At 38.7% G+C, this 26,498-nt stretch overlaps 2 protein-coding genes and 3 long non-coding RNA genes across 8 annotated transcripts in view; 3 read left to right on the forward strand and 2 right to left on the reverse strand.

The window, feature by feature from the left end:
* Positions 1-24,393, reverse strand: part of LOC126596637 (uncharacterized) — a 30,756-nt gene extending 6,363 nt beyond the window's left edge. Inside the window, exon 1 of the long non-coding RNA XR_007614006.1 lies at positions 24,142-24,393. This is a non-coding gene — a long non-coding RNA (uncharacterized LOC126596637). The remainder of the gene's footprint in view (positions 1-24,141) is intronic.
* LOC126596387 (receptor-like protein kinase 5) overlaps positions 1-26,498 on the forward strand; it is a 51,866-nt gene that overhangs the window by 24,184 nt on the left and 1,184 nt on the right. The window contains exon 2 of one of the 3 annotated variants that reach the window (XM_050262982.1): positions 4,050-4,421. The exons of the other annotated variants lie outside the window; for them this stretch is intronic. Within the exon in view, the coding sequence (XP_050118939.1) occupies positions 4,050-4,421 (372 nt within the window). The remainder of the gene's footprint in view (positions 1-4,049; positions 4,422-26,498) is intronic. 3 annotated transcript variants of the gene reach the window in all.
* LOC126596493 (receptor-like protein 52) lies at positions 107-26,474 on the forward strand. Its single transcript, XM_050263099.1, has 3 exons — positions 107-556; positions 975-2,310; positions 24,400-26,474. The coding sequence occupies exons 2-3, from the start codon at positions 1,999-2,001 to the stop codon at positions 26,182-26,184; spliced, it is 2,097 nt and encodes a 698-aa protein (XP_050119056.1). The 5' UTR covers positions 107-556; positions 975-1,998; the 3' UTR covers positions 26,185-26,474.
* On the forward strand, positions 6,464-18,659 carry LOC126596647 (uncharacterized). The gene is made up of 2 exons (XR_007614010.1): positions 6,464-6,517; positions 18,622-18,659. It is a non-coding gene; the product is annotated as an uncharacterized LOC126596647 (long non-coding RNA).
* Positions 15,169-18,188, reverse strand: LOC126596640 (uncharacterized). Of its 2 annotated transcripts, none has more exons than XR_007614009.1 (3): positions 18,157-18,188; positions 17,934-18,021; positions 15,169-15,756 (listed from the first exon to the last, which is right to left on the reverse strand). It is a non-coding gene; the product is annotated as an uncharacterized LOC126596640 (long non-coding RNA). The 2 variants fall into 2 exon arrangements; XR_007614007.1 differs by lacking the exons at positions 17,934-18,021; positions 18,157-18,188 and adding exons at positions 15,991-16,078; positions 16,923-16,934 and having other exon boundaries at positions 15,171-15,756.

The raw sequence follows: 26,498 nt of genomic DNA on the forward strand, positions 1-26,498 counted from the left end.
TTTATTGAACAATTAAAATTCAAAATGAAAGCTATCTATTTTTTGTCTAAGTGAAAGTTGCAACCTTGGCTAGTGTCTAAGCGGGTCTGGGTGGGTTAGGCGGGCACCTAGACGGTTTAGACGAACGCCTAAGCAGGTTTAAACGTCATTTTTTTAATTTTCAAACATTTAAGAATTAATTGGGGTAGTAGTTAGCCACCTGCCACTTAAATAGAACCTAAACATGTTTGGTGAAGATTTTGAAAACAAGGCCTGACGCACTTGCCCTCCTCATTTGCCATCTATATCAGTGAAACAAGGCGTGATGTTTTCATTCCTCCAAATCATAAATTTCGGATGGAAAAAATGGGATCAAAATTCTTGTGTTTTATTAGATCAAAGTCTTCCACAAAAAAATATAATTATTGCATTTATAGAAGTCTTCGTTCAACAAAGGCGTTCGTCCACGCTTCAGATTGGATGAAACTTCATAGCCTTAAATTTCCTTGTCCTTCACGTACGTCACGTTCAGCAAATGGACAAAGGGGACTTGAATTTCTTGCAACCAAAAACTATGGTAAATTATATTTTAACTTACAAGCATGTGGTTTCTGTTCTTTCTGCCTATTTTTTGTGGGTTGTTTATGTAACCGTAATCAAAATATGAGAAATTAGATTATAGAGGAATTGAATTGAGAATGAATCAAAATGAAGAGAAATCATAATCGGCTTCGTGTTGAAACTATTTACTTAAATGTTCAGGAATCAGAATAGAAATGAACTTGAGTTTGTAAAAATTGTTTACTAATTCAGCTGAATCGGAATAAGAATTAATATAATTAGTAAAATGCCCTTTTATGTTTTAGCATGAGTCTTGTAACCATGCCGTGTTTTCAACCACTTCTCACACAACCACCACTCCAGTTCAGAGCACTGTAACAGCATAGTTTGCCTTAGTTCTCTAATACAGTACATCAATCGTACATCAATCGCAGGGATCTGAAGGATACTGAACATACAACCCCATCTAGGATTAGGAAGAACAGTTTCCGAAGGGCATTCAAAACCCACAGTTGTCCTCATCCACCTCCTCAGCACTGCCATGGCTTCTTGCTTTTAACCTAGCCAAATTCATCTTCCCAGTTCCCACCCTGCATAAAAAATTAACATTTTAAGAACCTAGTTGTGTTGCTTAACGAGTTTGACTCGGTTGCTCTCCACATGTGTCAAGTGATAGAGCGCCAACACCAAGTCATTGCGCATCCGCTCACTCTCCGCCCTCACGAGCACATGCATCAGCGGAGGCAACGCTCCGAGCACTCCGATCGCCATCTTGTTGTCTTCTTCCAACGCCAAGCTGACTAGCCAAATTCATCTTTCCACTTCCCACTGAAGCATCTGCCGAATAAGAGGCATAATAGCCAAATTCATCTTCCCAGTTGTCTTCCTCCAACTCCAACGCCAAGCTGAAGCATCTGTGAATATAAGAGGGCACAATAGGAAAGTACAAGTGCATTCCTGATTCCTTCACCATCCAGGAATCCAAATACCTCACCCATGGAGGGAGTCCCAGTCCTCCAATTTCAGGAATTGAATTCCACACATCTCTTTTTACTTCTTCAACGTCTTTTTTGTTTTCGGCTGTTGGATCGGATGAATTAAAAAATATCAACGGACAGAAATTAACAAGGGGTGTGTGAGAAGTAAAAAATGATGTGTGGATAGCACATCCCATAAACAAACTGTGAATATGAGTTAACAGTTAAGTGATAGGCACAACCCCACAACAATTGTGACCCTGCAATGACCATAAATTTTGCACACTTTCTCCATTGACCATAAATTTTCCAAGTCACCATTTGTGACCCTGCAATGATTCTGGAATATCCCCCAATTTCTAACGTCTATTTAGTTCAATTTCATATCTCATAAAAAGAATCACATCCTCTGAGCTCTAACAAACTTGTCCTCAACACAACCGCGGGAACCAACGAACTTTTGAAATCCCCCTCCCTCCAAATGGCTAAACACACCCCAACATCTCCTCTCCAAACCCACCTCCACCTCCTCCTCCTTCTCCTCCTCCTCCCCCTCCTCCGCCATGCCTACTCCCAGTCCCTCCAAGACCAAGAACAAGCAGTCCTTCTGAAACTCAAGTCCTACTTACAGTCTCCACCATTTCTCAGCCATTGGATCCCATCAAACTCAAACACTTCTTCCCACTGCTCCTGGCCTGAAATTTCCTGCACAAACAACTCCGTCACTGGATTGTCTCTTGTCAACTTGAACATAACCCTGCCGGTTCCACCCTTCATCTGTGATCTCACAAACCTCACACATGTCGATCTCAACTACAACTACCTCCCCGGAGAGTTCCCAAAATCTCTCTACAAGTGTTCCAAGCTAGAATACTTAGACCTCTCACAAAACTACTTTGTAGGCCCGATTCCTGATGACATCGACAGCCTGCCCCGGCTTAAGCAGCTTATCCTCGCCGGAAACAACTTCTCCGACATTCCTCCCACGATAGGGCGGTTGCAAGAGCTCGAGAATCTTCAGCTTTGGATGAACCAGTTCAATGGCTCTGTCCCACCAGAAATAGGTAACTTGTCCAATCTCAAAGACCTAAACATGTCTTGGAACACAGAACTTGTGCCTTGGACCTTGCCTTCCAATTTCACCAAGTTGAAAAAGCTCAAGAATTTATGGATACGCCAATCGAACTTGATTGGAGAGCTTCCTGAGACACTTGGGGAGATGGAAGCATTGGAAGTAATTGATTTGGCAATAAACAGTTTGAGTGGGAGGATCCCGAACGGTTTGTTTACGTTAAAGAATTTGAGTATAGTCTATCTGTTCAAGAACAATCTTTCCGGGGAGGTTCCTCAAGTGATTGAGTCATGGAACTTGAGCATTCTTGATATCTCTGAGAACACTTTAACAGGGACAATTCCAGAAGAGTACGGCAATCTTACCAAATTAACAGAGTTGGCTTTGTTTCTCAATGATTTTTCGGGTGAAATTCCAAAGAGCATTGGCCGCCTGCCAAACCTCAGAAAATTCAGAATGTTCAACAACAATTTTTCAGGAACATTGGCTCCCGAGTTTGGGAAGTACTCGAAGCTCGAAGCTTTTGAAGTTTGCATCAATAGGCTGACAGGAAAACTACCAGACGATTTGTGCTATTGGGGTAAGCTGGAAGAAGTTATAGCTTATGGGAATCATCTGAGTGGAGAATTGCCAAGCTCTCTTGGAAATTGCAGCAGTTTGAAGAATATCAAGGTTCAAGATAACATGCTGTCTGGAAACATTCCTAGCGGTATGTGGACGGCGCCAAACTTGACTACTGTGCTGGTTAGCAACAACTCGCTTACTGGCAAGCTTCCTGAGAAGATGTCATCAGATATTTCGCGCTTGGAAATGAGAGACAACAGACTTTCAGGCAACATTCCAACCGGGGTGTCTTCCTGGACAGGTTTGAAGGTTTTTGACGCCGGTAATAACCTCTTTAGCGGTGCTGTTCCTGGGGAATTAACCGCGCTTTCTAGCTTAATGACTCTTTCTCTTGATCAGAATCAGCTCACCGGCTCCCTTCCATCGGATATTGTGTCGTGGGAGTCACTCGCTAGTCTTAATTTCAGTCGAAATCAGCTCTCTGGAACAATTCCTGAGAAACTTGGTCTTCTGCCGGGACTTACTGGATTAGACCTTTCAGCAAACCAACTTTCTGGCGAAATTCCAGACCAACTCGGGCGTCTGAAGCTCAACCAATTCAATCTCTCTTCCAATCAACTCTCCGGGGATATCCCTATCGAATTTGAAAACGCTGCATATGAAGGAAGCTTCTTGGACAATCGAGGCCTCTGCGCACCTAGCTCAGCGGCAATAAAGCTCCCCATATGCAATTCTGAATTCCGAAAGTCCAGTAAACTTTCGTCGAAATCTCTTGCACTGATCTTATCTTTAGGCATACTATTGTGCTTGTTGGCTTTTTCCATCACGGTCATCGTGGTCAGAAGTTACTGGAAGAGAAATGGTGATTCTAACTGGAAGCTCATCTCATTTCAGAGGTTGAATTTCACAGTGTCGAAAATCCTATCGGGGTTGACTGAAAGTAATCTGATTGGAAATGGCGGATCAGGAAAAGTTTATCGTGTTCCTGTGAATCGCAACGGTGATGTTGTTGCTGTGAAGAAGATTTGGAAGAACAAGAATTTAGAAGAGAAGCTTGAGAAAGAGTTTCTTGCAGAAGTCAAGATCTTAAGCTCAATTCGACACGCCAACATAGTGAAGCTGATGTGCTGCATTTCCAGTCAGACTTCAAAACTTCTCGTCTACGAGTACTTAGATAATCGGAGCCTGGATCGATGGCTGCACAGGAGAAACAGGCCATCCAATCTCTGGAGGTCAGTCCAACATGTCGCGCTCGACTGGCCTAAGAGGTTGCGGATTGCAGTGGGGGCAGCTAAGGGCCTCAGCTATATGCACAACGACTGCGTGCCGCCTGTGGTGCATCGTGACGTGAAATCGAGCAACATTTTGTTGGACTCTGATTTCAATGCAAAAATAGCAGACTTTGGTCTGGCTAAGATGTTGGTCAAGCAAGGAGAACTTGCTACAATGTCATCTGTTGCTGGCTCCTTTGGCTACATGGCTCCAGGTAAACCTTATACCCCACAAATGCTGAAGTTCGGGCATGTCTGAGACCGCTTCTTTATAAAGCACTTCTTATAAGCACTTTTGCAAGAAGTGGTTTTCTCTTCTGCTCATAAACTTGTGCTAAAGCAATTGACAAAAAAAAAAATAAATAAATAAAGCTTCTATGACCCATAAGCACTTTATAAGTTTTTTTGCCAACCGCAGTTAGAAGTGCTTTGAGTTGTTAGAAAAACACATTTAGCCCTTCTAAAAGCAATCTCAAGCATGCCCTTAGTGCCTAAAGAAGCATGTGTATTTTCTTTCATTTCCATTAGCAATCTGTAAACTAGTTTTTCTTACCCTAAATGCAGAATACGCTCACACAACGCGAGTGAATGAAAAGATCGATGTGTATAGTTTTGGGGTCATCCTTCTGGAGTTGACAACCGGCAGGGAAGCCAGCGCCGGCGATGAACACACTGCCCTTGCTGAATGGGCGTGGCGCCATGTTCACGAAGAAAATGCTATCCCTGATGCTTTGGACCAGGACGTCAAAGAACCTTGTTACTTGGACGAAATGTGCTCGGTTTTCAAACTTGGCCTCAGTTGCACAGAGAGACTTCCAGCTAGTAGGCCTTCCATGAAGGTCGTTCTGCAAATCTTGCTCCGATGCAGCCGTCCAGTTATCGACGGTGAAAAGACCGAGTACTTTGCCACTCCTCTGCTCAAGAACTCGAAGCGCGAGAGGATTTTGGAAGACAGGAATGGTAGTTTGGCAACAAATGTCTGATGCCTTCATCGAATTCACAAAGAGGAAACAAATAAAGGGGAAGTAAGACTTTCATTTCAGGTCGGTCTTAAGCTGATCAAATGCGTACTAGAGAAGGAATTAGATAGTCATAGTGATCAGATGTATACTAGAGTGCAGCTCAACATCGAGTACAGCTTGGCATTGATGTCGAGCTGCACTCTAGGCGATGAAACTACCTTGTATATTTGAGTATGTATAATATCTAGACTGGATTAGCAAATGCACAATAACGAGTAGCGAAAACTTCTCAAAAAATCAGCAAGAACTGACGGCCCGTAAAAACCTGTATTATTTGCAACAGGGAAACATGAGAGAATGTTCCGCAAATAGTACATACTCACAGTTTACATCCCCTATTTTATTAAGTAATCCGGGAGAAATAAGCTTATAAATTGATCAACACAACGCCTACTCCAACTGCTGATTGTGATCCTACGCCAATTACTGGCTCTAAAGGTTCATAAATTACGGATGGGGTGCAAGATCTTCCGAACTAGTTGCTGAGAATAACATGAATTGATCCAAAGGAAATAGTAGGAAACAAGTAATATGCCCGCTCATTGCTGCGGGACTTGAATGCATCGGCTTTAACTACATGAATAAGACACATTTAACATATAAAAAAAATTCAATATATTCATGAATGAACAAAAGGGATAGGTGAGTGAACGATGTCGGTAAGATAAACAACTTAACTTTTATATACATTCAACCGAGCTGATTACAAAATATGTGGTTGCAAAAAATGCTCTGTTTCCCTGAGAAAAAGAAGCAACAGCCCTGTATGCTTGGCCAATGGTTCCATACTCGTTTTCAATCTGGTATAATTGAAACAACAATTAACCCATAGAAAGGTTTTGTTAAGTGCTTCTGGAAAGAGTGTTGGATTGCTTTTCAGCTTGCTTGCTTTGTGGTGATATGGTGCTTGGGATTTCATGGTTGGTCCAAGAGAATGGAGAATACTAGATAAACAACAGTTGAAAATAAGTAGGTTCACACCAAGACAAAAATAAAGGAAGACTTCTAATCTCATAAAAAAAGGTCGTACCCAGTGCACAAGGCTCCCGCTTTACGCAGGGTCTGGAAGAGGTGAATGTCGGCTAGCCTTACCCCCATTTATGAAGACTTCTAATCTCATAAATTAGCAAAAATTCTACTATCATAAATTCCTAATCTCACTTGACTTCGCTGCCCCACACCTTTGTCCTTTGTCTCCCATTGACTAAAAACACTCCCAAATCACACCAGCTAGCCATACAAAACCACTGGCAACATCAAATTTTAGGCACGATTCAGGTAACCAAATTCAAATAACCGAGATCAGATAATGAAATGTGTTTATACCATATTTAGGGCCTCGTATTTAGATCTTGTACAAATACTCGGGGGACTTAAATGTAATTATGTGATAAAGGAAATGGCAAATATGTAATAAGTGAGGAGTCCTTATTCTATAAAATGACCCCTCACCCTCACAATTAGGAAAAGTCATTTCAGAGGCCAATTCCTAGACCCTTTCACCCCCTCTCAAAGCTCTCACTCTTAGAGCTCTCTCTCCATCAGATAAATACATAATCGGTGTGGACGTAGCGCAAACCTTGGAGTGAACCACGATACATCTTGTGTTATTTACTTTCATGCAGATTCACAGTCGGATTTACGTTGTTCCAAGACCTTCGGTTTTGTGCATTAACATTTGGCGCCGTCTGTGGGAATCGATACGAAAAATGGTGTCGGTTCTCTTTCAATTTTTCACCTCCACCGTGAACCTGTAGAAACCTAACACCCACACTCAGAGACACCACCATCTCTCTCTGGCTAGGCAATTATCCGCACAAGTTCCACCCCTCCCACCAGCTCCTTTCATGCAAGAAAACCCGACTGCCAACACGTGGAATTGATGGCCAGGCAAACGCGAAAGACGGGATTGATCAGATTCTAAAACTTTCTTTTTCATCCTCCCCTTGAAACGTGCAGGCTTTCTTGGTGACTGGTCTCACCCCCAATCCAAAAAAAAAAAAAAGGCGGAGGAGCCCATCAGGATTCAAAGTCGGGCCCAAGTCGGTCTGACCCAAGTCCCGCCCCAATACATTCAACCCCCCAGTATCATCCCAACAGACCATCATCCTCAACCAACATTCCATCATCGACCTATTCAGATTTGACCCGACCCGCCGCGACTCAGTTCAGGCCTCAATCGGACAAACCTGCAGAGACTGAGACGCCTTCCACATTACCAATCACGGCTTACCCGTTGCCTTACTCGATGCCATTAAAGCGCGCCGGCCTCACCTTCTTCAATGATAGCTCAGTCGAAGACAAGCCGAACTATGCGTGCGATCCGAGCTCGTCGACGTTGGAGAAGCACGGCAGCCGGATGTTGGAGAAGGATGACACCGTTTTGGACTGGAGAGACTACTTCGACTGCCGCTGGTAAGAATTCCAACCAGCTTCCGGCGGCTGAAGGTTCAGGATAACGGACGTTCAGAGCGATCTGGGATATTCTACTCTCTCTTCCAAATGGCTCTCCAGAACTCTAACTCCTCATGCAATTCCACCTCTGCCTCTGATTCTGTAATTTCGAACAAGGAGCGGAGGTTCGCACTGTACGATCAGATGGGTCAAGATTTGGCTAAGCACAGACCGGTTTTTCTTAAACACAGCAGCCCGACCTCCCAGTGTCTGTCACTTTCTGATATTTTTACTATCAGGGATGGATTTGTAAAACCTGTACTTAAGGCAGCAAATCCTCCTGTTCGTGCTAATGTGTTGTATTTGAGCACACAGTACTCGCTTCAGCTGGGCCAGAATTAGACTGAATGGAGTCTTCTGCCTATCTTTCTAAAAAATTCAAAAATGTTGCAGTCCCACGGTGTTGAGAGAGTTTATGATGCTTTCCATCTCTTGCAGACTGAATCTTTTATGCAGAGAATGGTGATGGCATTGTCCTCTGATATAGCGGTTTGGGATGTTGTGATGAACAATGAGGTGGTGCGCAAGCTCGGCGAGCCTTTCTATGCAGGCTTAGCTAGCATCCACAGCCACACCCTCACCTTCTCCACCGTCATTTTTGAAAAAGAAAAAAGGAAGAAATGAGTATAAAGGAGCAGCAACAGAATAATAAAAGCAGAAAGGGAGCGGACCAAAATTATTTGACAAAAAAAAAAAAAAAAGCAAAAGAGAGTTCGTGGAGATTCGATGGGAGAGTATAGAAAGCGAAAAAATTGCCGATCATACAGCTCTGGTTGAGGGCTGTCAAATTATTCCGCAATCACCGTGTAGGCTATTTTCCCACCATCAGATATCTAATGGCAGCTTGGTGTCGGCACATCGTGTGTTGATCTCTTGGCCTCAGTGGCCTCTTATCCTAATCCAGACGACAAGATCAAAACAACCAGCTTCAAGGTTCAAGCAGGTGGGAAAACAGGCAATGCTTTAACATGTGTAGCTCGTCTGCGATTACGTCCGAGGCTGATTTCCAAGGTTGCAGATGATACACAAGGCAGGGCTATACTGCAGGAGCTACAAGCCGACAACATAGATACTTCTTTTGTTGCGGCATAGACAGGAGCATCATCTGTTCCTAGTGCTCTTGCTTTGATGCTTTTACGTCCACACTGCGATTGCAAAAGATCAAATTCCCAATTGCTAGAGAGTCCGGCTCCCTATGATGGTGGTCCCCAATGACTGCTTTATCTTTTGTCATGAGCTTTTATTTATGTCAGGATCATCCACTATCCCACTACAAAAGAAAAAACCCACGGGATAACATGTAAAAGATAAAGACTGGTGCAAGGTTCCCACTACACTGCACCACGGGATAACATGCTTTATGTTTTTGTATGATGTAATTTATTTTCCGTATGTTTCAGAGACATTTGTATAAATCCCATCAGAGGATAATATGTATAAACCTCATCAGAGGGTAAAAAAAAAAAAAAAAAAAAAAAAAAAAAAAGCCCAAAATAATGGGCTGACATGTTGTGGAGAGCAAAAGCCCATAAGCCCAAAATAGCACCAACCAGATCATCAAAAGCACGCCCAGTACTCCCCAATTATTCGGCAACCCGTCGCTATTACCACTAACCAGGTGACCAAAAATATGCCCAGTACTCCAAAATTATTCGGCAACCCGCCGCTATTGCCACCAACCAGGTGATGAGATGTACAACCCATACTCTAATTTGGCAACTAGTCATTCATGCCATCAACCAGGTGATCAAAAGTACGCCCAGTACTCCAAATTATACATGAGCATTACTCATGTCATTCATACATAAACATTCATGAGCATCACTCATGACAATCATACATAAACATTCATGATCATCATTCATGTCAACATTCATGAGCATCACTCATGACAACATCCATGAGCATCACTCATGTCAATCAACATAAACATTCATGAACATCACTCATGTCAATCAGCTTCAAAAGCTTCATTTACAGAGCTCTAGCTTCAAAAGCTTTATTTACAAAAGCTCTAGCTTCAAAAGCTTCATTTACAGAGCTCTAACTTCAAAAGCTTCATTTACAAAAGTTTCAGCTTCAAAAGCTTCATTTACAGAGCTCTAGCTTCAAAGCTTCACTTACAAAGCTTCAGTACAGGGTATACAAATACCGCCTCCAAACAACCGCCACTTCGGCCCATACATGGATTTAATTTGAAGTCTCCAGCCAACAGACTCTATTGACTGAAGACTTGGGGGACTACATTATGTACCATATATTGGGCCTCAACTGGGCCTTATGAAAATACTTGAGGGACTTAGCCCATTATCTATGTACTGAGGAGCGAGCTTTTATTCTATAAAATGGACTCCCTCACTTTCATTAGAGAGCACTCATGAAAAATACTTGGGGGACTTAGCCCATCACTCATGTATTGAGGAGCGAACCCTTATTTTATAAAAGGGACTCATTCACCTTCGTTAGAGAGCATCGCCACCCGCTGAGCAACCGCCTCGCCGCGAGCATCACTCATAATCCATTATTCATGTATTGAGGAGCGAGCCCTTATTTTATAAAAAAGACTCCCTCACTACCATTAGAGAGCATCGCCACCTACTGAGCAACCGCCTCGCCGCGAGCATCAACTCTAGCCCATCATTCATGTATTGAGGAGCGAGTCCTTATTTTATAAAAGGGACTCCCTCACCTTCAACACCACAAGCCGAGCCAACCAAGGCAACATAAGCCACGAGTCGAGCAGCCTCGCAGTGTGTGTTACTTCTAGTGGAGTATCATTTCAGATTGAGCACTGCCTCATATCGAACATCAGTTCAAGACAACATCTAATTACTTCGGCCCACACATGGACTGAATTTCAAGTCTCCAGCCAAAAGACTCTCTTGACTGAAGACTTGGGGGACTACTGTTTATACCATATTTAGGGCCTCGTATTTAGATCTTGTATAAATACTTGGGGGACTTAAATATAATTATGTGATAAAGGAAATGGCAAATATGTAATAAGTGAGGAGTCCTTATTCTATAAAAGGACCCCTCACCCTCACAATTAGGAAAAGCCATTTCAGAGGCTAATTCCTAAGCCCTCTCACCCCCTCTCAAAGCTCTCACTCTTAGAGCTCTCTCTCCCTCAGATAAATACATAATCAATGTGGACGTAGCCTAAACCTTGGGGTGAACCACGATACATCTTGTGTTATTTACTTTCATGCAGATTCACAGTCGGATTTACGTTGTTCCAAGACCTCCAGTTTTGTGCATCAACAAAATGCAAAAAACACGATACATATAGTAAAATTCAAGAACATGATTAAGAGGATTTGAACATGTCAAGTAAAATCATATTCAGTTGAATCCTAACTTTAGCATGCTAAATAAAAACGGAAAATGATACAACAATAGAAACTTCTGAAAATGGACATAAAAGAATTTATGTTCTGAAAAACAACTTCAAATAGTAAGAGAAAAACTTAATGCACTCATAGCATCCTCCATTGTGGTACACCATCCTTGCATGGATGATAAACCATATCTGACACAGCCATTCTCGCAATCTTTGAAGAACTTTTCAGTTTTAGGAGTGCTCAATTTGTACCCATTCCAATTTGAAATTAAATAAGAACTCCATCAAAAACCTTAATCCTACAATTCAATGCTAAAAAAACTAAAGTAGCCATAAAACCAAAAGATCTTAGTGACAACTTGTACGGACGTTACAAAAATATAGGATGCGAAACACATTAAAACTTCTAGAAACTCAAAGTTATCGCTATTTGGTTATGAAGATAGATATATATCACCAAGAAACCAAAAAAGGGGCAAGGATTTGCCAAAATTTGTAAATTAAACACAGATGCATCAACTCCTTTTCCTCTGTTAGTCTATTATCATCTCACATGCCACACTATTCGAGACTGGATCAATTTGATCACAGCCAAACCGCCAATATTAAACTTAACTAAGTACCGATCAAATGATCTAAACATTGTGTATTACAAATCCAAATCAATAGTGGTAATAAATAAGATAATTTCAACTGCGATTTGCAATTAAAATTGAACAATGCTTACTCCCAAGGAATATCTGACATTGATTGCAGCAATCAAATGTGCGTTTAATTGAATTATCTATGTATTTGAGGATTTGGGAAAGGTTTTTTGAGAGTAAACAGACATTAATTATTAGCCATCTATTTGCTTAACAAACGATAGGTGAAATTGCTATGTATTTTTTAATGGGGAATTTAAAATCCAATCCCAATTTGTCATTGCTCAAACAAATTGGAATTTCAGAACCAATCTCAAAGATCAAATTAACGAAATGTTCAATTTTATGAAAACTCTTAAGCTAATTTAGAAAGGCAAATTGCAAGATTTTGAAGGAATTTGAAAAATGAGGGAGAAAAAAACCAAATTAGAAGGTCGTGCCCTATCTCCCTCACAAAATCAATCGCACAAAAACCATAGCTTTTGATGGAATTTCAAAACCAAACAAATCTCTAAGATGAATTTGTCATGTAAACATGTTTAACACAGATTTCTCAATTATTAACACTACTCGTTCTCAATTATTAAAAACATAAAGATCAAAGTCAATTGGGTGAATAATTATATACCTTGTCGTGTCAAGCAACCAACCAACTTCTACCTCCAACGACCCAAAATTCTGAAAATTCCAAAAAATTTAATTTAAAAAAAAACACACACACACAACAATAGAAAGATAAAACCTAGCATAAGAGAAATCTACAAACCGGATGTCAAATCATCAAAGATTAAAAACCACTCATAATCTATTAGCATTTGAGTCTAAATATGAGAAATTGTCAACTTTGTTCCATGGGATAGTTAACAAGATAATAGTTCACAGGATACTATCATATCGAAACCAACGCTGAATAAAATCCAGCAATGAGATTGTAATGATATAACGTCATTTCTTTAAAGCTGCATATACCAACCTAAAAAAGAAAATATGGCAAGAATAGACTGCTTCCATTGGCCTTCCAAGTCTCCTAACCACCCAACCACCCGTCTAGATGCATTTGCCTGTTCTTTCCCACAATTCTTAGAGATCAAATAGAACCCTCAGATTGACTAGGGACATTATCGAAATCCTTTTTGAAACCGTAATACAGGAAGACATGAATAATTTCGACAGAAAGACACACAAATTGTTGAGGGAGGATGTGAAGCTTCTGTACGGAAGGTTTCTACTCTTGTACATCTAAAAAATAAAATGAAGCAAGAGAAATTCAACAAAAAATGCCCAAACAACTCACTAAATTCAAAGCATAACATCTACACTGAGTCACTAACATACATTACTCAGTTAGGACTCTGTTATATTCATCATCCTTGGTCAATGTAATCATATATTTCATAGCTACACTCCCCATTGGCATACACTGACATAGCATCTACTTTTTTGCTGACTTTATTTGCTCAGTTAAGCAATAACCAACATACACAATCTGACAATCATAGAAGCTACACCAATCATCCATATATGGTAGAAATACAAATACAATTCTAATAGGGTTTGAAACAAATAAACCAATCATCCAATTGGAATGTCGTTTGGAACAAATACACCAACCATTCAATTGGAATGGGGTTTGGTACAAATACATGCTTAGTTATCTCAAGCTTTACATAAATGGACAGATATAGACATGTGCACAAAATAGAAAGAAGCCTAGTTCCATTCTAAGCTAAAACGAACAAAATTGAATTATATATTTAAAATTCAAGCATGAAAGCTTCACGAAGATGAATTAAAAAATGTAAATAACGAATTAGGCTTTGAATAAAAATGAGGGTGTATAATTATATACCTCAAAATGGCAAGGAACCAACTTCTTGCTCTAACAATCCAAATTTCTGAAATTTGGAAACAAAGTAAATCCATTAGCAACTTAGAGACTTTAAAATTCGAAGACCAAATCTAATGAAATTTTAGTTAAATGACCAAAGCCACACCCAAAACAAAAAAAACAAAAAAAAACAAAAAAACAAAAGAGATTTTGGAAATATTTTGAATCCAACACAACTAATTTGGTCTAACGAAGAATATGAAAGCTTAAGACCTAGGTGAAATGGTCAGTAAACTGCAAGGGGCCTCGGCCAAGGCCATAATTGAACAATCATGTCATACAACTCACAATTACTTCAATGCATTTGGATATAAAAGAAAATTAAATTTGTTCAATTTCGATATAAAGAACTTAGTGGCACAAACAACTTTTGTGCTTCAATGGCGTGAGTAGTAAATAACCAAGTTTATATACTGCAGTTCAGATAACAGAATTATAGGTTCATAACAGTCCAAATAAACTTCACCTAACCAGCATGAAATGACACGAGAAATGAGTCGATTACATAAGTTTTAAATAATCTCGTGCCAAACAGCTTATGCTAGTATGGCCTCTTATGTTTAAGGAGCAATTGGAAGAAAATAGTTCATGAACGTTACGTTGCGTTTCTGCTGGTAGCGCAGGGCATCGAACGGATTTGTTTTAACAACCAAAAAATCAAATAATGTAGTGGAAGAAAAACAAAGATTAATAACCATACACCTATCCATTTTCTCTTGTAAACAAAATTTTCATTTGCACCTAATTTAAAGTCATGCTTGTTTAGAGATATAATCATAGCAAATAGAAAGACTCAATCCATTGCTAAAATCAGCAACCATAATTTCCTACTAAAAAGAACTTATCACAATAGATTTCTTAGGAATTAGGATGCCTAAGACAAATCAAATCAAACCTACAAAGCGTTTCACTTTAAGCAATTGACATATCAGACTCAGTTTGGGTTCACCAACCGCATTCAGATATACACTCGAAACAATTGATTAGGACAATATAAACTTATATTTTGACCAAGAAAAAAAAGAGAGTTCATCGTTATATTTCACTATTCGACTCACAAAATCGAATGGAATAACAATTCTTGGAACAAGGGATCCTTCAATGTTACGAAACACCCACAACAATCTTAAAACTACAAATGTGAGCACCGAAATCTGTAAAAAGGAATCATATCTGGTACAACATTTGCATATCTGCCTTCTCTCATCCCCTCCACATATAAACTAAACCATTTTTGTGCACTATAAATTCGAGAAAGAATCAAGTCGGCCTCTGCTGTGCAAATGATTTGTTCCGCATCTTTTCTCCAATTCCCAAAACTATAGATACGATTGTAATAAAACATAAATGGCCCTCACACAGTGCAGTCCCCCTAGCAATCTAACAAAGAGAGACTTGTCAAAAGAGAAAAACAAGAGCTTTAAATGCGAGTTGTTTGATGTGATTTTCATTTTCTCCTCTTCTATTACAGACTAAGCATACACCTATCCATTCATCTTCCCTTTATGTATAAATCTATATACACACACATATATTCACACACACATCTATATACACACACATATTTATATAAATAATATTAAAAAAAACCTCATTAACAAAAATCAATCACTTATTGGTCTTATCTCATAAAGTTAATCAAACAATAAAAAAATATAATCACCCTACATATAAAGATCGGATCTTTACAGATACAAATCCATCAAACTACATCACAAAACTAACAAATACAACAATCAATACCTCTGCGCAATCACAAACCCACACACCACAAATCATTTTTCACAAAACCCACACCAGACAACTATCAAAATTACAAATTTCCATTGGCGAATATACACACACATATATACTGGATTCCAAAAGCGATGAGAGAAATATACCTTTGGGGCATCGATGTCAGAAGGGTGGGTGAGGCCGAGATTGGCCCAAGCAGCAGTGCGAGCCATGAGCTTCCCTCTGCGAGAGCACAGGGGTGTAACTGCAAAAGAAAGTTGGAGACTAGGGGCAGACTGTAATTTCGTCAAAAAGGAGAAAGAGTACAAAGGAGAAGTGACAGCAATAAGCGTAGACGTCAAGGACGAAGTAAATATGTATTTGTGAATGAGGATAAGCTATTGCTAGCTTTGTATAGTGTAATAATGCAACTGTAAATAGACCAAGCTTCTGCTACTAAAAGCTTTTACAAAATCATAAAACTCAGTTTGAACCCTACCGGAAAGTTTATATGAGTTAAAGAACGGTCGTACTTAAGTGCAGCAAGATCATAAGCTCTTGCAGCTTCTCCTTTATATCAGAACCACCTGCAGTCCAAATTAACCAAGATTCAACGCCAAATCAAGAATAAATTAGTGATAATTTAAACTAAAGTCCCTAATATTGTTGTAGAGAGAATTCATATCAAGATTAACTACATAATTTGATTCGAATGGAATCCAAAAGCAGCATAAACATGAAGGGTCAAAAATTAATAACAAAAGTCACAGTTCAGCAGCAATTAATAGCAGAAATCAGATTTTAGCGGCAGGACCAAAATAATTCAGTAAAAAAATAAACAATCCCAAATAAATACAAAGAACTGGAGAAACAATTCCAAACAAATCTTTGGAAAGCAACTCATCCCTCCCTCACTCTCTCTCTCTCTCTCTCTCTCTCCAATTCCAACTTCTCCCTACATCTATCTCTCTCTCTGTAATAGACGTGCAGTTTTATTAATCTTTGTTACCGAAGCATGCAAGATAGTGAAAAGGTTGTTTATCTAAGAAAAAAAGGGCACATTGTCCATCATAGAAAGCAAGCATGGAAGAAGAAGAAGAAAATTAATCACATTCCAAAAACCAATTATTCACAGTATCTTAGAAACAGTCACAGCAGCCGACCCCATAAAAAGTTGCTCCTGAAATTTACAATCAGAGAAACAAACCGTTATGAGTTGTGCCATAACAAAGCAGGAGCATTAAAGGAAGTGATTGAGTTTAATAAACCCTAGTTCAGTTACACAAAAGCACGAAACATAAACGAATCCGAAACTACAGATTGCCAAAAAAACATCTCAATAAAAATTTGACAGAAAACCAATCTCCCTAGAGACACCACAAAAAATGAAAACTAAGTTTACCCAAATGAAAACGGTTTCAAAAATCTCACATCTCTCCTTTTTTCCAGATGGGATACACACTGAATGCAAAACCATGGCAGAATCCATACTCGAATCAAATATATAGACAGTCAAATAAACCTCTGAATCTCAGCACAGCTTCAAAAATTAGACAAACATAGATTCCAATTTCATCTTTTTCTGTTGGGTATCAAACACTACCAAAACTGAGGTCACCAACACACAAATAAGCACAATGACGGTGTGCGGGACATATATAGCGCTCTAGAAATTGATTCGATCTGCTACTCTTAAGGACACTCAAGCAACAAAATCCCTAATTAATCAAGCAACCGAATTCAACGAAATCCCTAATTACTCGCAACCGAATTCCCCATATCTCAACAAATTAAACTCAAATAAAATACAAAAAAAAATTATAAAAATCAAATGAAAATAATAAAGCTGCAAAATTGAGCAGAAGAAGTTCAGGATCCGATTGAAAAAAGTAGCAAGAGTATACCTTTTCAAATCGAAGGGATCCATTGACTGATGACAGACAATGTATCCAAACCCAATAAATCCACAAGAAATTACTCCATCAATTGCAGAAAATTCAAAATTACCATTTGAAATACCAGTGGCATAGCCTCTTGAGCTTCCAAGCCTGAAAATTCCAAAAAATATGCAATCTTTGAAATACCCATTTCAATTAAACATCAGAAGAATTTTCTTTTCCAATTCAAAGCTTTGGAAAAATTGAAAATTGAAAATTCTCAGTGACCAAGCAGGACATTAACCAATCAAGATCCTAAACCCACAAAATCAATCCTAAAACGAAACCTAATTAAGTACTATGTACATATATAACATGTTAGCTTTCTACTTTTAAGAAAAATTATTAAATTGGGAAAGTGATCAAATGGGATGGGTCTTCCCTATTAAGCAGCAGGATTAATTCCAACAAAAGAAAACAATATGATCAAGATCAAGAACAATCCATGCAACAAAAAGACAGAGAGTGGGTGTGTGGAAATTAGCAGGGTGGTAGAATTCCATACAGAGAGATCCTGAGTGATGTTGGAGATCCCTTCCTTAGCTTTCTTAGAAAGCCAAAAGCTCCAACGCAAGATTTCAGCATACGAACTCCTACCTAGTCAACCTCACACAAAATTAGTTCAAAATTAAACAGCTAGTCCCCAAATTAACAAAAAAAAAGAGACAAAAGGGTTATTGAATAGAATTAAATTGCAGTATCAATAGACTTTAATATAAACCATTTACTCTGAAAAGACACCTCAACCATGAATAGAATTAAAGTGTAAGTGAACAAATATTATGTACAATAAATATATAAGGGATACACATTGCAGATATACATGATGCACAAAGTCTCCCATGTTTCTGAAATGAAAACGCTGCAAATCCAAGATAAATGGCCAATTAATCGTTCAACTGCTAATGGATCGCTGGATATTCTTAGCTGCCTTTGTAGTTCTTGTTTGTCATATTCAAACACAACTCAGGAAAAATAAATATAAACACAAAGAGAGAAGAAGATATAAGACAATTACCTATTTAGTGAGTTCTTGGACCTATTTAGAGAGCATTGGAATGAAATGAAGCTAACTCTGCAACAAAGAAACAAAGGAAAATGTCAAAATCCAGAAATCCAAGTTTAACTCAATAAAATATAATAAGGTCGTACCCAGTGCACAAGGCTCCCGCTTTACGCAGGGTCTGGGAGAGGTGAATGTCGGCTAGCCTTACCCCTATTTATGGAGAGGCTGCTCCCAAGGCTCGAACCCGAGACCTACCGCTCATGGGCGAAGGCACTTGCCATCGCACCAAGTGCGACCTCTTAACTCAATCAAATATAATAACCAATGAAATTGCAAACTGCAAATTCTCGCAATGTGGAAAAGGAAATTTGTTTCTCACCTATGTCGCTCCCTTCTTGTGATCCAAATTTGAAGAATGGGGAGGGGCAGTTATAAGTGTCATCCTCTTTGTTTCTCCTATCCCTACATTGTGGACCAAAACAACATCAAACCAAGTGCAATACAATCCAATGTAATGCTCACAAAATTTGAGCTCCAAACAAAGTCACCGGTCAGCAATAAGCTAATTGATCATAACACCATTCGCAAATATGAAAAACATAAACAATTAAGTCAGCAACATGATATGCCATCCCTTTCATACAAACACAGATTGCAATTCATATATGCCACATTATTCACAAACAATTAAATCATCATCATGAATCACAGTGTAACATGAACACCATCAATTAGAAAAGACAGAGCTATATGGCCATAAACATACATGAAGACCCATTTTCTTAACCCGTGGTTCCTACAACCCATAAATAATTTTAGTGTCATTCAAAATCACAAATACCCCAGATGAATTGAAAAACTGCAGAGATTAGTTTCATGAATACATAATTAAGCAAAAAGCCATAGTTAATCTAAAAGGAGGGTTTAGTTAATCTAAAAAGAGGCATACACATACTGCCAATCCTATGAATGTTCTCTGCACGATGTTCTGCTTTAAAACTAAGGTCACAATTCAAGCCATGCCTAACATTGTCCCCATCAAGAATGTACAACAGCTTCCCCTGTGGTACAAACTCCCACCCAAAGCACACGCCACCATGCTCTTCCCTGAACAAACAAAATAAATTATACGCAAGTAATGAGCAATGTTCTTTGGGCACTTGGTCTAAGTTCATAATTAACCTTTAGCGTCATTCAATTATATACTACCAGTATGTTGACCCAGGTACGATTCTAATTTACATCTGTTCTTATAAAAAAGTTTATATACATAAATTTCAATATGTCTGCTTACAGTTTTTAAAGTGATTAGTGGTGATAAGATTAGGGATTCGCTTTAGACATCAACCCCTTCTTAATCCTTCAAGTGTAATCTAGTCCTTCATATTAAACATGGCCTAAATGCTTAACAATCCGGGATAACTTGTATGGAAATGAACTGACAATGAAGGTGGGTTTTTGTCTTTTGGGTGATCTCATGATGCAAACATATACTGGAGGATAGGTAGCAAAAGCTATTTATGCTTCGTTCGCTTTTTAGTATCTATTTGTACAGTGTGAAGTTCTTACCTCAAATTTGCCTCATATGTGACAACTTTCTCCATGTATGCACCATTGAAAGTTGAACCACTGAAATCAGATTCCCTCATATCTGCTCATGTTAAATTGGCTAGCACTTCTGCATCAGTCAGTTTACATTGATGTGAAAATGCAGATACTAATGACAAAATCAGTCTTGTTCTTTTCAAACTAAATACATTAGCTTTAGCACGTCGTTCATTGTGGAGGGTTGCAGACAAATGCAACAAAGAAAAACTACAATTTGCGGAAAATTTTAAGGAAAAAAATTCAACTATAATCTATTTCTGCAATTGTCTATGTTAATTGCTAAGTGAGCATTTCAATTGTCAATCAGAGGCCAATTCCGATTCTTCAAAATCTTAAGAGCCCAAATGATGTGTATGATGATACTTGATTTGAATAAACAATTTTTCAAATGGCAAGGTTACAGTAGCAAAGCCTACTCAATTAACATCTAAGCAGAAGAAAACTCACTTCTTTGTGGGTTGATTAGTGTTATCGACCAAGTGGTCCGTAATCTTTTGAAATCCGAAACAACTCCTCCAGAGTCCTGTAGTTAAGGGTGTGTGAAAATCACAACCCTAAATTTAATTAGGGAACTTTAACGAAAAGCATTCGGTACTGTTTACTTTAACGAAAAACCACATTTTTACACTAAAAAGTCAATCCTGGTACTATTCACTTTACCCTTTATTTTGTCCTTATCATTAAAACTCAAAGTTTTCAAACCATTTTTATTAGTTTTCCTATTAATTAATCATAAAAATTTGACATGAAAAGTAGAGCGCTGACTAAAATACAGATTGCATGCACTCAGAGGCAGCACTCAAAGGGAGCCAAAGGTGCAATCATACAAGGCCTCCAAATTTGAAGGGCCTCCAAAATTTTTTGGTATCTTATATTTATATGTAATAATGTTATATATTAAAAAAAAAAATTTATTAGCACTTTAAAATCTTATAGTGCACTTTTATAAGTGTAATTTTTTTTTCTTTCTAAATATAAAAATTTGAAATGCATAATGAGATATTAGGAGTGTTAATAACAACACCTTAAAAAACGATTTTCTTTTCAATTTTATTAATTTTATAATAATGTTATATATTCAAGTGAAACTCTAAAGCTAGAGTTGTTGAAGTTTTTTTTTTCTTTATTGGTTGCTTAAGATTAAACTGTTTTTTATTATTTAGTGAAGATTATGTTTATAACTCTTTTTACTTATTCAATGACACTTGTAAACTTACAATCAGTGAGTCCTCAATGTTGTTTTGATTTAAGGTATTATTTTCTAGTACCAATATATTGTCATACTTAAACAAATATATATATCTTAAAAAGGGGTCTTTTTATAAATTTCGCACAGGGTCCCCGAAATCTCAGAGACAGCCTGCATGCACTGGACTGTCCGAGTGGATGCATGGGTGGAGTAATATGCAGTCGATCCAATGATCACTTTCTCTTGTTTTCTCCAAGCACCCCACACGAATGTTTGAACTTTTTGTGCATCTTCCAGAAGAAAGAAAAGTGAGTGTATTAGGAGAACAAACACCACCTACAAAAACCCTTGTTTTCCATTGCCACTTGGTCACCTTATGCCCTTGCTTTCCAGAAGTAATTTCCGTACATGTTTTTTCTCCTCTTGCATGCTTGGTATTTAAATTGATTAATCATAGAGCCTTGACATGAAAAATAGAAAGCTGACTGTTGACTACCTGACACTAAGGTTCTAAACAATGCTAGGTGTTAGTCGGGCGGTGGGTTAGAGCCTAGAGCTTAGGTGGCTAGGTGGAGCTTAGGCGGGAGACTAAACGGATTTAAGTAAATTTATTATATATCATATAAATAAGTGTCTGCTTATACTTAAAAAATACATAATTTCATTGAGATATATAAATTGAAAAATAGAAGGACATGTAGATTATAAAATATTAGAACATAATTAAATATGAGAAACAAGTATATAATATGTGTTCATCAAGTATTCAACAAGTCTCTTACAATTCATTGAACAATTAAAATTCAAAATGGAAACTATCTATTTTTTGTCTAAGTGAAAGTCGCAACCTAGGTTGGTGTCTAAACGGGTTGGGTGGGTTAGGTGGGCACCTAGGCGGTTTAGGCAGGCGCCTAAGTAGATATAAGCACCATTTTTTAATTTTCAAACATCTAAGAATTAGTCGGGACGAAGTTAGCCGCCTAATATCTACGTAGAACCTAAGTGAAGATTTTTAAAACAAAGCATGACGCATCCCCCTCCTCAGTTGCCGTCTATATCAGTGAAACCAGGAGTGCTGTTTTCATTCCTCCAAATCGTAAATTTCCGTTGGAAAAAATGTGATCAAAATTCTTATCTTTTATTAGGATAAGTCTTCCACAAGAAAATATAATTATTTCATTTCTAGAAGTCTTCATTCAACAAAGGCGTTCGTCCACGCTTCAGATTCGAAGAAACTTCATAGCCTTCAATTTGCCTTTAACGTACGTCTCGTTCAGCAAATGGACAAAGTCACAAGGGGGACTTGAATTTCTTGCAACCTAAAACTTTGGTAAATTATATTTTAACTTACAAGCATGTGGTTTCTGTTCTTTCTGTCCAGTTTTCATGTAATAACTATCACATATATTAAAGTCAACTAGTCATGCTTCTGATCTTCATCTCATATCTCTGGACTGTAAAACTAAAATCTAATGCGAAAACGAAAGTACTCGGCTTCTTTATATGTAAAAAGTCACACATCTTCACAGATAAATTAAAGTTTGATATGTGAGCATGAACTTCTTATTTTATGGTTTTAATGAGATATTTTTATCAAATATTACCATTAGAGGCTTAAAATATTATTAACTTACGTGTCAGGCAATATTAGGGATGAGCAAATACTCATCGGTTATAAATAACCGCAGTTATCCGTCCATTTAAATCTCACGGTTACGATTATAGGTAACTGTTTAGATAAATAAATGGTTATGGGTATAACTGTTTACCCGCGAAATTTAAATGGACGGTTATGGGTATTAACTGAGGTTATAAACGGGTAACCGTTTACCTATTTATTTTATATATGTAAAATTAACACAAATCATGTTCCCTATCGAACAAAACTTAGATCAATGCTATTGACTATAGTGCATGATTTATGTAGCTAATATAATATAGTTTTCCTTAACCATTTTAAATTTCATGGTCCATTATATATATATATATATATATATATATATATATATATTATGTTAATACTTTACATTCCGAGTTAAATAACCTAAGAATATTGTCTTTTAACAGTTTTCAAACCCAAAAATACTTAGCAAATTTTACATTACCTTCATTGTTAATACTTAAAAATATCGTCCGTAAACTATTATTTCAATTATTGGAATGGTATAAGGACTTAAAAAATTAAAATGCGGAAATGTATGATGAATATACCTATAACGGTGTTTAATTGTTAGAAAAAGAAATTTATGACAAAGTTGTTAAAAAAACACGTAGACGGGTGAAAAATGAGTAAATGGTAAAAAAGAAAAGATAAACGGGTTAAAAAATGATACATGAGTAAACGGTACTAAACGGTTACGATTAAATTGGTACACGGTTATGGGTATGGTTAACAATTTATAAACGATTATGAGTATGAGTACAACCGTTTAGGCAATTACCCAAAAGGTAAATGGTTATGCAAGTATGAGAATAAACGGTTATGAATAAATAATCACGGTTACCCGTCCTCTATAACCGTTGCCCATCCTAAACAATATGCATGTAACAAGAAAAAGTGACGGAAGTAAGCAAGTGCAAATAAAAAACTGTGAATATGAGTTAACAGCTAAGTGATAGGCACAACCCCACAAGAATTGGTGGGTTTTTTACACTTTCTCCATTGACCATAAATTTTCCAAGTCCCCCACTAAAACTCCATACCATTTGTGACCCCGCCATGATTCTGGAAAATCCCCCAATTTCTGACGTCTATTTAGATTTAATTTCATCTCTTAAAAAGGATCACATCCTCTGAGCTCTAACTAACTTGTCCTCAACACAACCGCGGGAACCAACGAACTTCTGAAATCCCCCTCCCTCCAAATGGCTAAACACACCCCAACATCTTCTCTCCAAACCCACCTCCACCTCCTCCTCCTCCTCCTCCTCCTCCGCCATGCCAACTCCCAATCCCTCCAAGACCAAGAACAAGCAGTCCTTCTGAAACTCAAGTCCTACTTACAGTCTCCACCATTTCTCAGCCATTGGATCCCATCAAACTCAAACACTTCTTCCCACTGTTCCTGGCCTGAAATTTCCTGCACAAACAACTCCGTCACTGGATTGTCTCTCGTCGACTTGAACATAACCCTGCCGGTTCCACCTTTCATCTGTGATCTCACAAACCTCACACTCGTCGATCTCAACTACAACTACCTCACCGGAGAGTTCCCAAAATCTCTCTACAAGTGTTCCAAGCTAGAATACTTAGACCTCTCACAAAACTACTTTGTAGGTCCGATTCCTGATGACATCGACAGCCTGCCCCGGCTTAAGCAGCTTATCCTCGGCGGAAACAACTTCTCCGACATTCCTCCAGCGATAGGGCGGTTGCAAGAGCTCGAGAATCTTCAGCTTTGGATGAACCAGTTCAATGGCTCTGTCCCACCAGAAATAGGTAACTTGTCCAATCTCAAAGACCTAAACATGTCTTGGAACACAGAACTTGTGCCTTGGACCTTGCCTTCCAATTTCACCAAGTTGAAAAAGCTCAAGAATTTATGGATACGCCAATCGAATGTGATTGGAGAGCTTCCTGAGACACTTGGGGAGATGGAAGCATTGGAAGTAATTGATTTGGCAATAAACAGGTTGAGTGGGAGGATCCCGAACGGTTTGTTTACGCCGAAGAATTTGAGTATAGTCTATCTCTACATGAACATTCTTTCCGGGGAGGTTCCTCAAGTGATTGAATCATGGAACTTGAGCATTTTTGATATATCTGAGAACACTTTAACAGGGACAATACCAGAAGAGTACGGCAATCTTACCAAATTAACAGAGTTGGCTTTGTTTCTCAATGATTTTTCGGGTGAAATTCCAAAGAGCATTGGCCGCCTGCCAAACCTCAGAGCCTTAAGAATCTTCAACAACAAATTTTCAGGAACATTGGCTCCCGAGTTTGGGAAGTACTCGAAGCTCGAAGCTTTTGAAGTTTGCGTCAATAGGCTAACAGGAAAACTGCCAGACGATTTGTGCTATTGGGGTAAGCTGGAAGATGTTATAGCTTATGGGAATTATCTGAGTGGAGAATTGCCAAGCTCTCTTGGAAATTGCAGCAGTTTGAAGACTGTCAACGTTCAAGATAATATGCTGTCTGGAAACATTCCTAGCGGTATGTGGACAGCGCCAAACTTGACTACTGTGCTGGTGAGCAACAACTCCCTTACTGGCAAGCTTCCTGAGAAGATGTCATCAGATCTTTCGCGGTTGGAAATGCGAGACAACAGATTTTCGGGCAACATTCCAACCGGGGTGTCTTCCTGGACAGGTTTGAAGGTTTTTGACGCCGGTAATAACCTCATTAGCGGTGCTGTTCCTCTGGAATTAACCGCGCTTTCTAGTTTAATGGCTCTTTCCCTTGATCAGAATCAGCTCACCGGCTCCCTTCCATCGGATATTGTGTCGTGGGAGTCACTCACTAGTCTTAATTTCAGTCGAAATCAGCTCTGTGGAACAATTCCTGGGAAACTTGGTCTTCTGCCGGGACTTACTGGATTAGACCTTTCAGCAAACCAACTTTCTGGCGGAATTCCAGATCAACTCGGGCGTCTGAACCTCAACCAATTCAATCTCTCTTCCAATCACCTCTCCGGGAAGATCCCCATCGAATTTGAAAACTCTGCGTATGAAGGAAGCTTCTTGGACAATCGAGGCCTCTGCGCACCTAGCTCACCGGCAATAAAGCTCCCCATATGCAATTCTGAACCCCGAAAGTCCAGTAAACTTTCGTCGAAATCTCTTGCACTGATTTTATCCATAGGCATACTGTTGTGCTTGTTGGCTTTTTCCATCTCGGTCATCATGGTCAGAAGTTACCGGAAGAGAAATGGTGATTCTAACTGGAAGCTCAACTCATTTCATAGGTTGAATTTCAGTGTCGAAAATCCTATCGGGGTTGACAGAAAGTAATCTGATTGGAAATGGCGGATCAGGAAAAGTTTATCGCGTTCCTGTGAATCGCAACGGTGATGTTGTTGCTGTGAAGAAGATTTGGAAGAACAAGAATTTAGAAGAGAAGCTTGAGAAAAAGTTTCTTGCAGAAGTCAAGATCTTGAGCTCAATTCATCACGCCAACATAGTGAAGCTGATGTGCTGCATTTCCAGTCAGACTTCAAAACTTCTCGTCTACGAGTACTCAGATAATCGGAGCCTGGATCGATGGCTGCACAGGAGAAACAGGCCATCCAATCTCTTGAGGTCAGTCCATCATGTTGCGCTCGACT

Source organism: Malus sylvestris, chromosome 2, assembly GCF_916048215.2.
Source record: "Malus sylvestris chromosome 2, drMalSylv7.2, whole genome shotgun sequence".
NCBI lineage: Eukaryota > Viridiplantae > Streptophyta > Magnoliopsida > Rosales > Rosaceae > Malus > Malus sylvestris.

Bases quoted from the DNA above. Each gene is read 5' to 3' on its own strand.
- LOC126596493 (XM_050263099.1), top strand. From the start codon at position 1,999: ATGGCTAAACACACCCCAACATCTCCTCTCCAAACCCACCTCCACCTC. The intron at 2,311-24,399 runs CTCACACATGTC...GATCTCACAAAC, and splicing joins TCATCTGTGATCTCACAAAC to CTCACACTCGTCGATCTCAA.